Consider the following 13,363-nt stretch of genomic DNA (forward strand, 5'->3'; position numbering starts at 1 on the left):
CTGATGGACCTGGGGACAGTGGTGTTGTCCCCAGAGAGCTCCAGGCCACCCAGAACAGGACTCTGAGGGATCAGCCATCAGCTCCAGAGCCAAGGGAGTGTTTGCTGGTAAAGAAGCTGCAGCACCATCCTCATGCGCTCACTCTGGAGCTGCTTTGCTTCCCAGTGGGTTCTGTCTCCATCAGTAAAGAAGATTCCCAGGCCATGAAAGCAGCAGGTACCTGGGATGTGCCTTCACTCACCTGAGGAGCAGAAGAGGCATCACCTGGAGCATGGACCCCCTGTTCCTGACTCTCTTCAGAGCCTCCCAAGCCGAGTTCTCCCCAGGACTCCCGAGGAGTGTCGGTCCTTGCTCTGCTCCTCACGGCGCCAACGCTGCTGCAGTGCAGCAGGAGCTTTAACAGCACTCACAAACAGGAGCTGGCTTCACAGCAGAACCAAGAATGGCATGAATTTTTACAGTTCCTAGGAAAGGACTGGCTGAAGTGGCAGTAGATATCCTGTTAAACACCAGCCTGCAATCCCAGGAGAAGGTGAGACCCAGCTCTCTCTGGCTTTTCCCTGGGGCTGTCACCCCTCGGTGCTGGTTCTGTCTGCCCTCGTGGGCAGCCACGTTTGTTCTCCTCTCTGGGCCCTTCCACTGCCACTTTTGGGGAAAGAACAGAACATCTGCCAACCAATGTTCACCTGTGTACCAGTTATAAATGCTATTTTAATAAAAACTCCATGAAACTTGAAGGGGTGGGTTTGTCTCTTTGCTGTGACAGCTGTGGCCTGTCGTGGCCAGGGGTGACCAATGGCACAGGGTGACCTCTCCTGGATTCTTTTTGAGTCTGTGAAAGCCAAACCAGTAAAGGACTTACTTTAAAATATTTCTGCTACTCTGGCAGTGAATTGCTGGGAAGAGTCTCAGCCTTGCGCTAAAGCAACTCCTTTTATTTAAAGTTGCATTTGTTGCAAACTGGGACCTGGAAAACTGCCCCAAAAGCCTGGAAACCTCTGTAACCTGGAGTTAATTTGTGAATGTACTGACTCCCAAGGTACATTGGCTTTCTGACAAATGAGGTGGTCGAGGGTACACTTCCTTGTGAAACCAGATTTTATTTCACTGCACAGCTGAAAAAGAGCCATTTGTTTATAATGGGCTAGTGAAAGGAACCACGTTCTGCACTGTTGACATGAAAAAGTTCCAATGTTGAGCTCGGAGCTGTTGCCACAGGAATTCCTTTCCCAGCTCTGCAGGTGCCTCAGGGCTCAGGGCTGGAGCAGGGCTGTGCTCTGCAGTGATGGCACAGCCTTGGACAGTCAGGGAGTTCCCAGCACTCTGGAAAATGAGTGTTCATGGTGTGGTTCAGTGGCATTTGCAATAGGGAGTTACCAGGTACTGAGCTGCTTGTCTGAGAGTTCTATAAATCCCAGGGCAAGATTGGAAATCCCTTCACTTACTGATAATTTATTCTAAACCATCCCTCTGTTCCTGGGGTCAGCAATGAGCCTCTTAAAACTACCGCTTATTAATGACTTCTTCTTTTAGCTTTTCTGCGAGCATCTTCCTCTTCTGGAGCAGCCTTTGCTTCTCTTCTGATATTTCCTAAAGACAGAGTGAAAACAACACTGCAATGAGCAACCAGCAGCCCCACCATGCATCAGAGGGGTGAAGGATGGGGCTCCTCCACCACCCTGCCCTCCCACTGCCCTGATCTGTGTTTTGGGAGCCCCAAGTTCAGCTCCTGCTCAGCAATTGTGCTGAAGGCTCCCCAGGCACAAAGATTTTGGAGCACCTTCGGAGCATAATAAAATGCACAGCAACTCTGAAAAATATTTGAGGCAACAGAAAGACTTTAGACTTTAGTTCACAGCCTTAGGTACTTGCTCTATAAAGGAGAGTTGTGATTTTGGGTTAGAAACAGAATAGTTACTACATTGTTTTGTAATGTAAGAGGGGTTTAAGGTCTTCTAGTATTTTCCTCTTTTTTCAGGGAGTTTTCAAGCATTTGCAAAAGAAAAAGAAAATCCCTGAGATTTGAGGAGCCCGAACAGTAGGTCAGGGACTAGGAGCAAAGTGGCATTTTATCCATTCATAAACTGAAGTTAATCAGCAGGGTTGATGATGCTGAAGCCAACCAATGCCAACTCCATCACTGAAACTTCTGCAAAACCAGTAAGTTGGAAATATTTCCCCCCTTGTTCTTTTTAACCCATTGCCACTCTTCAGCAGCAGCATGGACACCTGCAGTGAAAGCCTGGGGGTTTATATGAAAGTGCTTCACCTCTTTGGGAGGGGATTCCTCCTCTTTCTGATCAGAGTTGGGTGCTGGTGCATTATTTCCGGAGTCTTTCTTCGTAGCCAGCAGCAGGTCTCGTTTTTTCTTTAGGTAATCCTCACGTTGCTTCAGCTGCTGCTTTTCACTTTCTGATAAATCCTGGGGGAAAAAGTTTAAAATTTTGAAATTCATTCTTTTGTATCAATGTCCTGTGCAAGAAAAGCACAATTTATATCCTATTTGCTTCCAAAATTACCAGGTGCAAACAAATCCAAGTTGAGGCTTCAAATCAGAGCTGTCTCCTAAGAAATTACCAAAGGACTGAATGCTGAATTCTACTCTGAAATCAGAAATCATGAGCTGAATTTGTGCTAATTAAACTGTGAATGAGTGTTTACATATTTGTTTTTTAAAAAACCCAAAATAACCCCAATCTAGCTGATTACAGTAACAGAAATTCTGTATTTAAATATAATACTATCTTAAATATATATTCTACATGTAATCCTCTCTTTTTGCATTCTAGTTCTATGTTTGGCTTTTTTAAAAATTTGTTTTTAACTTACAGGTTCTTTCACCCCAGCTTTTTGCACTGTGTTCTCTGAACCTTTCCCAGCAGACCTTTTCTTAGTGTCTTCTTTCCCCTTGGTACAAGAGGGCTGGGGTAAGTTTTCAGTTCCTTTTTGTACTGGGCAAACTGGTTTGGGGTCTTCTTTTGTAGATTTATGAGATCCCTCTAAGTAATTTTACACAGAAAACAATTAGAAAGAATAGAAATACATGAGATAAAAATAATCAGAACAGAACATCATGGAATAGTAAAACATCCCATGTTGGAAGGCATTCCTGCAGGGCAAATACACTTTACCCACAGCCTTATCCAGTCAAGTTCTTAAAATCTTGATACAAGTGGACTCTTGAATCATTTAAAACCAGCATCACGTTGCCCACTCAGCACTGCACTCCCCCCAAAGTTACCTAATGGGCATTTTGGACTTTCTTCAGAATCCTCAGCTCCCTCAGTGGATTCCTTAACTTTTCCAGCTTCTCTTGAATCTCCTGGGAAATGGTGGGCAACATCAGGAGCTTTGTGTTTAGCACGTGCCTTGAATTAGAAAACAAACAAACCCAAGAGTTGCATTTCCTGGCACTGCACCCCAGGTACTGAACTGTCCACACAAAGGAATCTCCCACAAGAACTTCCAATTAAAACTGCATTGTTTACACTACAGACAATCCAGCCCTTCTCTGAGAACTTCTGCCTAGAAATTGTCTGTGCTGTTGATCAACCATGGCATTCATGTCAGAACCCCACACCATTCATGAAAATATGAAATTATTTTGTGTTGAAACATTCTTTTAACAAAAAATGTATCACTGAACACCATCACCTTCTCTGGCCAGGTGAACTGGACTGGGGGCTCTGCAATCTGGCTTGTTTATCAAGAATATTGCTGTTCTTGGTGTTCTATAGAGATTTGGACAACAACTGCCTGTTCTCCCAGTCAAGGGGGGGTTTATTGCCATGATTCCACAATTTGGACAGTCCCCACTTCCATTCAGTTTCCTTTCTCTGTGGTTTACTCTGATGGACACCCAGGGATGGTCTCCTGGAGAGGATTTCTGCGTGCTGGTGATTAGTTCTCTCTTGTGAACATTCAATGAATAACTACACTGTCCATCAAGTGATCCTGAAGGGAATTCCTGTGGGATTAGGAGTGCTGCCATCTGCAAGCAGCTTACACCTTGAAGGCTCTTTGATCCTGACAATATCAGCAATTCAGCTGCTCCCTGGATCTGAAAGGATTTCAGGGTTCAGGTGCTGAGCAGGGAATGTGCTGCTTGTGGGGCATTGCACTGATGGAAGGGATCTGGGACAGAATATCAGGGCATTCCTTAATCATCCCCATAACTCACACACAAAGGTAAGACACTCACTTCTTCAGTCCTCTTTCTCTCTTGCTCTATTTCATACTCTTCCTTAGATTTTCTGTAACAATAAACATGAGGAAATACTCAAAACTCATTTAGTGGTAGTGATTTTCAGGGAAATTTAACACTGCTTAAATATTTGAGGACTATCAAAGCAATTACAAGGTAATGTGAATTTGTCAGTATCCAAAATATTTCCATGACTTAAGTCTTAACAGAAATAAATAATTGGGATAAACACACAAGAGCCCACTGTCCTCAACTACCTTTGTGCTAAAATAATTGTGTAAGAATTTCCAGGACTTACCTATCCCTTTATTTCATTTGCTAATTTAAAGACAGGAAGGGAATTATTCCCAGAATCCAGAGGGAAAACAGCATTATCTAATATAACCTGGATGGTTATATAAGATAATGGTTACATATGGGATATATATTACATATATATATAATGGTTATATATATTATATTAGATAACTGTTATTTATATTAATCTGCTATTATTTGTTTCTGTGTCTGTGAACTGGGAGTGGGGGAGAATCTGCAGAATTTGTACCACACATCTCAGATCACAGCCACAGTTCTCCCTCACTATTTCAATATTCCTGAGCACACCCACTGCCCAGCACCACCCATTTTCCCTCAGGCTGGATGTTGACAAGAATATTCCTGTTGCCTGTAAGATGAAGGCAGTTTCCTGCAAAAGGCTGGAAGAGTTAGGTCCTACAGACCTGTATTTGAAAATAACAAAGTGGGACTGATTGATTTCTTACCTTAGAACCTCCCTGAGTATTTTCATTTCCTCCTCTTCAATTTCACTAAAAACATCAGAACCCTCTGTCAAACACTCAGGCACTACACCTGGAAGAAAACAAGATTTATGCATTATTCTGAGGAAAATGATTTTGTGCTCCAGTTGGCAGATAAGAAAATTTAAAAAAAAAACCCAAACAAAATCACACTCACAAAACCAAAGCCATGTGAACTGTTTCCACGAAGATCCTACAGGAAAACGTCCTAAATCCTGTTAGGAAAAAGGCAAAGATTTCTGGCAATGAAAGTTTTGACATCAAAGGTTAAACCAAGCTCTGCACTGACATTTGTGGCATTTCCTGTTGCAATTCAGCCACCTGAACCACTCCCAAATGTAGCTGTTATGTGAAAGGTGAAATTTAAAAATTATTCTCTGAAGAACACTCATACAGGAAGAAGTGAGTAAAATGAAAGACATGGATGGAAGGAGCGGGATTAAAATCCTTGCAGAAGCATCATCAGAGCAGCAAAGTTGGGTGTGGATTATTTTCTCTTCCTTCTTTCTCATGCATGTATGAGGATGATGAAGGCCTTAACTTGTGCCTCCTGAATGGATTTTTCAGTGTGAATTGCACAGTAAGCACAACAGGCACTACAATATCCTTGCCATGCAGGGAGCAGAATTCCAGCTGTTGATATTGCTCCTTTTGAGGAACTGCTCTGACTGCCTTAACTCAGAAATGCCACCAAAATTCTGCAACAGAAAACTCAGTCAATTTTCACAGAGAAATTCAGACAAACAGACCTGAAAAATCTGCTACCCTCACAGTACAGACAGCTGTCACTGTCACCAAATAATGGAATCCCTGTCCCAGGACCATCAGCTGGCTGTTTTCCTGTAACTGGAGCAGAACCAGCTTTCCACACTCGTTTATGCATGGCTTAAAGAGCCAGCAAAAGAACACTGAAATCCTTCAGAGAACCCCCACATTCACCACTGCTCACCATTTCTCTCTTTGATGATTCGAATTGCTTGCAGTTGCATTTCAATATTTTTCTGTACCATCATTTTTTTAAATAGCCTAAAATCTTCTGCTGCCAACACTGTTTGCAGAATGGCCTGTGGGAGGAAAGATATGCACAAAATTAAACCCCCACAGAAATCCTAACCAGCTCAGTCTGTTTGAAATTAGCTTGATTTTTCAGTTTCTGGGGAGCATGTTTTTAATAATTATATTTCATTCTCCTATCTGTCTGTTTCTCCAGATATCCAAGAAGAGCTCATGGTCAGGAAAATAACTTGGTGGGTTATGTCTTTAGATCAATATGCCTGCAGTAACATTCTGACAATATTAGAATATTATGATAAAATTGGGTTTCCCAGTGTCAACTTACAGCTGCAGTTCAACTGAAAATTACAATTTCACCATGAAAACTTTTCCAGGTTTCATCTCCTGCCAGCTGTGTTAGGGAAAACATCAAGAATGAAATCCATACATTCCTTAATGAAGGCAAATACCTGGGAGGTGTGGGTCTTTGCAAGAGGAGAAGAAAAAGCTTCTTGAAACTTCTCCTCATTAATTCCAACTTCTTTAAGGTAGTCCTCTAGTAATCTCTCCACCTGTGAGAAAGCATAAGGTTATACCTTACCTTCGAAGGTTTTTCCCTGAGAATCAGAGGAATTTTTGTCATTACTGTCTATTCTTTTCTGCTGCTGTGGTTTATAAACTCCAAGGAAAATCACCACAATAACTGACTTTTCTGATTTCAAGGTTTATTTGCTTTCGTGAACTGTTCAAAATGAGCATTTTTATTGCTAAATTTGATGGCTCCTTAATGTATCTTCTCCAATTTCCAGGACCCTCACTCGTGTACCTTTTCCCCAGACTCCTGGCTAGTATTCCTCATGGCTTTTTGGTGAAAGTAAAAGGCTAAAAGGCTTTTTGCCAGTCTGTGCCTGAAAGCCTTTGAGGTCACAGCAGAAATGAATGCTGGTTTGTATTTATTCAGTCCAAGTTTTTTAATATCATTTAATATTTTAATATGTATTCCCCAGCCTCATTACAGAAAGTGTTAGAAATCTGCATGCACTATTTTATAGCTATTTAAGCTCCAAAAATCTCCTGCAGTTTTTTCTGATAATTGAAAGATAATTCAAAAGAATTCCCAGACTCGTTAGTGAACAAAATCCAAGTTGTGAGTGTTCTCAGACATCCTGCTGGTTGTCATTTTCACTTGATAGAAAATAACTTTATCCAGCTTATAAATACCATCTTGGAGGTAGTGGATATATTAATTTTAATGATGAATATGTAAAACAGCCTAAGAGCTGTGACTGTGTCACAGTTTCTTTTCTGTGTACCTGGTCTTTAGGCATATAAATGCATATGACAACTACAACTCCCAGGATTTCTAAATAACACATAGAAAAATACTGAATAACAACAATGACCCATTCAGAAGTTCATCTAAATACTCATTTAACATTTTAACTTCTTTTGCTTAGAAATTAGCACAGATAGTGAATAATGCTCACCAGAGCTTGGTACTCCTTATAAATTTCTGTGTATGACAACTTGCTTTCTTCTTCATCATCAAAAACTGAGGAGGGGGAAGAAGAAACATTTTGCAGTCAGTGTACAAACCCCCACAAATTAACTTACACTCTAACCAGCAAGATTAACCTTTACAGGGTGATATAATTAATCAATGAAAATATAGGCCATGATTTCTAAAAGTCCTGTGTTTTCACTCAGGCTAAGTGTGTGCTTTTGATAATTGAAAGAAATTAAGCTGCATAATTTAATATTGGGAAAATTTATCTGCATGATAGACTTGTAAGCAAGTTGAGGATTCAGCAGATACATTCACTAAAAAGTAAGTTTTAATATAAGAACTGCCCCATGATTCTGTGTAAGGTTGTTCTTTGACACATCAAGCAGGAAATTTCTCACTCTCCATGTATTTACATGGAAGATTTATTTATTAATGACTTAAACCATTTTTTAAATGTCATTCATGTAGTGAGAAGCCAAGGTGATGCAGAAAAATGAGTCCCTGCCTGCATAACCAGAAAAACCCAAAGAGGAAATGTGGTGCAGTTAAGTTCTATTTTAATTCTATCTATCCTGATGCAGGAAAAATGGACATTTCTATACTATAGACCATGTTCATCATATTCATGTAAATTCATATTAAAATCCCTGACTGGAACTACTCAAGCACATGATCTCCATGCTGCAGAATATGTGGAAGAAGCAGAAAATAAGAACTGAAAACTGAGGTTTGGGCGAGGGGTGGGGGTTAATTTACATTTTTTTCATGCCAACAACTAAGAGAGGTAATGTAAAACCTGGCAATTAAAGCAGAGGCTTAGAAATAAATCTGCCTCAATCCCCTCCAAGATTAGCCACTTGGACAAGTCACTTGCCAGGAACATCCTTTGAAGTCATTGGAAGGATGGGAGTTCTGCTTAAATTGGTGTGATTTATTCTTGGTGTGCATGTGACATCTCTGATGGTGCTGATGCCTGTGCAACCCTCACCCAAACTCCGAGTGCCTTTCTGAAGGCATCCAAGGTCTCTGCCAGCCGTGACAGCCCCGAGACCACATCACTCCAGACTGGGCACAGCGTGAGCTGAGGTGGCACTTCCTAAAGCAGCACCACCTTCTAACACAGAAGTGCAATGACAGAAATCCAATCACACGTTTCATTTTTCCCCCAAAAGCAGAGGGAAACTTGCTTTTTAATCATACTTTGGAAAACCAACATTGCTCGTGGGTTTTGCACAGGGCAAAATTTTTAATGAAGAAATTAAAATAAAAGACTTACAAATATCTAGGATTAAATTCAAATGGTAGGGGAGGTATTATAGATATCAGTTCTATACAACTACCATGTGAAAAATGCATATTTTATGATTGGCTTTTTGCAAATATTAAAATGAATATTATAGGTGTTGTGTTAGAAAGTAATGCTGTGTTAATTCTGTTTAGTAGTGTGTTAAATATAGTTTTAGGGTATAACAAAATGTTAAAATAGAAACTGTGCTATGTAGGATACTTTTTTTAAAGAAAGGACTGGCACTGAGATAGCAGCCGCAGGACACCTCAATCTTTCAGAGAAAGGGAATTTATTGCTCCATTATCAGAAGAAATGAACTTCTTCCTGCCTCTAAGGCGCTGTCAGGATTCAGAGGAAGAAGCTGACACTGGCCAGACAGAATCCTGTGTTTGAATGGAATTTATGCATCATGGATGAGGTGTATGAATATGCAACAGGCTGTTATTTATAAGGGTTAATCCTCTGTTAACGTGGGTCCTTCTTCGGGCTTATTTTGCCCAGAAAGAGGTACCCAGACTGTCCGTAACTCTTTGTCTCTATTGTCTCATATTGTCCTAATTCAAATGGTCCAAATTATTATTACTCTAATTATATTACCATTTTAATAACCATTTCATTACTATTAAACTTTTAGAATTTTAAAAACAAGTGACTGGCGTTTTTCACAATTATATTACCAAACTCAGGAGAGTGAAGACACTTGACAGCCTCTGTTGTCTCCTCCTGGCTGGGGATCACTCCCAGCTCTTGCAGACCACAGCTTGCACCTTTTTCCAACTGTCCCTTTTTCCCCCACCCCTCCTGCCCTGGGCATCCCAAGCACAGGGATGTCACCCCTCGGTGACAGTTCCCTGGCACTGCCAAGGGGATGTTCCTCCTGCAGAGCAGAGTGGGAAGCTGGCACACCCTGTGCTCTGTCCCCAGGCTGGGGACACCAGGGGATGAGGTTCAGTGCCAAGTAAAGCAAGCTCCAGTCAGCATCTCCTCTCAGCTAAGTGGCTTTAAGGAGTACTTGGAACAGAGACCTTGGATTCTCTTGAGTCAGGGCTTCTGAATCACGTAGTCATTATTGCTTAAGGTTTTGGCACAGTCTTGGGTGGCCCAACAGGAATAAAGATCTGAAGAACCGCAGTATGTGGTTCATATGTATGTCCCCACAGTTAGGAAGACAAGCCAGGGGACACAGATGTCCTGGAGACACTCATTATCTTCTTGTTAAAACTGAGAATCTTGGCTAGGACCCCTCAAATGGGATGATACACACCCCTCTATTTAATTTCAGTTTGATGTAAAAGGTAATTAATCAAGCTGTAAAAAATTAATCAGGTTTCCAGAAAGAGGGAGAGAGAGAAAGCAAACACTTCCTAACAGATAGAAAACCATTACAGTAAGTTTACAAGTAGACATGCGAGGACTTGGCCGAAGTAACTACAGTTCTAAAATGAATTCCTCACACACCACTTAGCAAAATCCAAATTGTATTTTCAAGGAGTCACAAATTATCGTCAGTTAATCAGAGTGTTGTTAATTTGCTTGTCCAGCCCAAAGATCAAATGTTTTGGGAGTGCAAAGGACTCTGTCCTGACAAAATGTGTCAGTACCAGACCGGCAGTGGAATCAGCACAGCAGGCAGTGACCATCACGAGCCTGCCTCACGCTAGGTGGAAATTTACAGCGGTTCCACAAATCTTCTTACTGTCAGTAAATTCCCCTCAACCTTCTAAGGAGAAGGGATCATTGCTCCTGAGAGGGATAAATCAATTCCCTCGACAGCTAAACCCAGACCCTTTGCAAGATAACCAGAGCATTTAGCCCACTCCAAGTTTAGGCAGACTTCCCAGGACAAAACTTCCAGCCTAGGTTTCTCTAACCCTTCCTAGCTGTGAATACTCCAGGAGCTTTCCCTTCTTCTTTTGCCAGTTTTAAGAGGGAAAGGCGTATGGACTCATGACAACTGTGCCTCATGCAAAGTTTGGAGGGGGTAGAAACTATTCAGGAAGAAAGTGAGAAGCAATTTTTTTCAAGAATCACAAACAAAAGCTGCCTTTCTTTTTCCAAAGGGCTTAGGCACTGCTTTCAGACTTGCCCAAATTGTCATTACTTTGCTACTGTAAGGATCCTGGTGTTTTTTGGCAGCAGAAGTTGTTCTGTAAGCAGGAGTAACTTAGCCAAATCTCTGCATCAGAAAGTTTATTTCCTCCTTCCCCCTCAGCAGATACAAACCTGCACAGGCCTCCCCTGGCCACGGGCAACCCTGGCCCCTCCTCACTGCCTCTACTTCCACTTCACCCAGGCTGCTCCCCAAATTATGCCTGGATGGTCTCAAGAAGACAAAGGAAGAAATGGAAGTTTGAACTGGAGTTGCTTCCGAGCTAAACTCACACACAGGATCACCTACAGAACATTGCCGGTAACCACTGACAGTGCTGACTATAATTCTTGCGAGGCACTAAAACACGGGGGTTTTCACGTCTTAACTGACAACATTCACATAAGTGCAGGAATTTCACTTTGGGCCTTCTCCTTCTCTGTCGCACTGAGCGGATGCCGCTTTCGGTTGTCCGGACCGGTTTCCTAAGGAAAACTCCCGGCTCTGGGAGAGCTTTGAAGGCCGTGCCGGGGTCCGGGGCCCCGCAGGGTGCAGCGCTCGCTCGGTGTCAGCCGTGAGCTCACGCCATAATCCCAGGACGGGCTCATGGATGCGAACGGCACCTCCTGACCCGCGGCTCGCCGGGGGGACACGGCGGGTCCCGGGCAGCCCCCGCCGGGAGCGCGGCCGGCGGGGCCGAGTGCGCGCTCCCGCAGAGAGAGCCCCGGGAGCCGCGGGGACACCGCACCGGGACAGGCCCGGCCGAGGCCTCGGGACACCCGCCCCGCCCCGCCCGGCGCCCCGCTCACCCTCGCAGTTGTGCTCCATGAACTCCAGGATGGGGATAGACCAGGCGGGCCCCCGCAGAAAGCCGGCGATGGTGTCCACCACCCACTCCACGTCGTCCTCCTCCCCGGCCGCCATGGCCAACGGCGCGGCCGCTATGGCAACCGGCGTCACGGGGCGGGACCGCGGGCCGGGAGCCGCCCGCCCTCACGGCATTCCCGGGAAGCGGGGCTGAGGAGGGGAGCGGCCGCAGCATCCCCGGCCGCCTGGCGAGCGGGTCCTGCACAGCAATGGAAAGAGAAGAAATTAGAGAGTCGCCAGTGTTGAGGGAAATGGAGCACGGGAGCAGGCGGTGCAGCCTGTGCTTGGGGACAGCCGGCATATGAGGGACACGGCCCCGAGCCCTCCGGAGAGCCCCAGCTGTTCTAACGCCTCTCTCACCCGCACTTTCACAGCGCAGTCCAGGTTGGGGTCATGTCACAGACATGTTTTATGAAAAATCCTTTCCTTAGGATTTTTTCTCCTGAGAAGCTGAGAGGCCTCAGGAACAAACTGTAACCAATGGTTATCTGCTGCTGTGGAATGCAACAGGTGCATCCGGGATTGGGCTCATGTGGTTGTTTCTAATTAATGGCCAATCACAGTCCAGCTGGCTCGGACTCTCTGGTCAGTCACAAGATTTTATTATCATTCCAATTCTTTTCTATTCCTTTCAAGCCTTCTGATGAAATCCTTTCTTCTATTCTTTTAGTATAGTTTTAATAGAATATATATCATAAAATAAGAAATCAAGCCTTCTGAAACATGGAGTCAACATTCTCATCTCTTCCCTCATCCTAAGACCCCTGCGAACACCACCACAGGCTTATATATTTGAATTTTATTAAAAAATTATGCCAGATGATGGAAAATTCCTGTTAGCTCCTATTTTACCACGTGCAGAATGCAGTGACATTGTGGAGCAAACTATAACATGTTCCTGTTAGCTGTTGAAGGTGGTGCTCTAATTCTAATGTTAACAGCTCCTCAGGCCTTCATAAGAACACGGATAATTTGTAACTTAGTGATGCTGCAAAAACCTAAAAGTGCTGGAATTAGGAAATCATTTACAAGACAAAGGGTAAGAAGGTTTACATTGATGTTTAACCACTTGGGTATTTCTTAGGGCTGGTGGTTGTGGTATATTCATTTTCTCCATTAAAATTAAGGTAATTTCTCTCACTGTCCTCATCTCTTGCATCGCTGTCAAACTGACAAGTTTTTCCCAATGTTTAAATGTATGTTCTGCCTATGTTCTTCCTAATACTGGATGATTGCTTGCCTTACTGGTGCTTGTCACTGGTAAGTAAAAACAAAAATAAAAAAAACCCACCCGAAATAACCTCTTGATCCTTTTTGAAAGATTTTAATGGCCACAAGCAGTGGCAGTTCCAGTTTGTTACATCAGGATCAGGCTTGGTCTTGCTCAAGAACTCTTGCAGCCATTAATGAGATTTTACCTCCCCAAAGTTTCAGTGCAGGTAATTTATTTTATTTAATTGTTTAGAATTTAATTTATTTTCTCACTATTTTTTCTCAAAGGTAACAATTCAATGCCCTCAGAACTGTGGAGAAGGACCTGATTATCATTTAAATAAGAATCTGCACTGGAAAAACTTCATATTTTCCTTTTGCAGGCCACTTTTTTTCACCATCA

General features: G+C 43.0%; 1 protein-coding gene across 1 annotated transcript; it reads right to left on the minus strand.

Moving 5' to 3' along the window:
* Positions 1-1,080: 1,080 nt before the first annotated feature.
* On the minus strand, positions 1,081-11,826 carry CFAP36 (cilia and flagella associated protein 36). Its single transcript, XM_036379511.2, has 10 exons — positions 11,691-11,826; positions 7,485-7,549; positions 6,468-6,569; positions 5,954-6,068; positions 4,969-5,056; positions 4,202-4,253; positions 3,242-3,368; positions 2,830-2,999; positions 2,270-2,422; positions 1,081-1,590 (listed from the first exon to the last, which is right to left on the minus strand). Exons 1-10 carry the CDS (start codon positions 11,803-11,805, stop codon positions 1,504-1,506), a joined length of 1,074 nt encoding a protein of 357 aa, XP_036235404.1. The 5' UTR covers positions 11,806-11,826; the 3' UTR covers positions 1,081-1,503.
* Between the last annotated feature and the right edge of the window lie 1,537 nt (positions 11,827-13,363).

This window comes from Molothrus ater, chromosome 3 (assembly GCF_012460135.2).
Source record: "Molothrus ater isolate BHLD 08-10-18 breed brown headed cowbird chromosome 3, BPBGC_Mater_1.1, whole genome shotgun sequence".
Lineage (NCBI taxonomy): Eukaryota > Metazoa > Chordata > Aves > Passeriformes > Icteridae > Molothrus > Molothrus ater.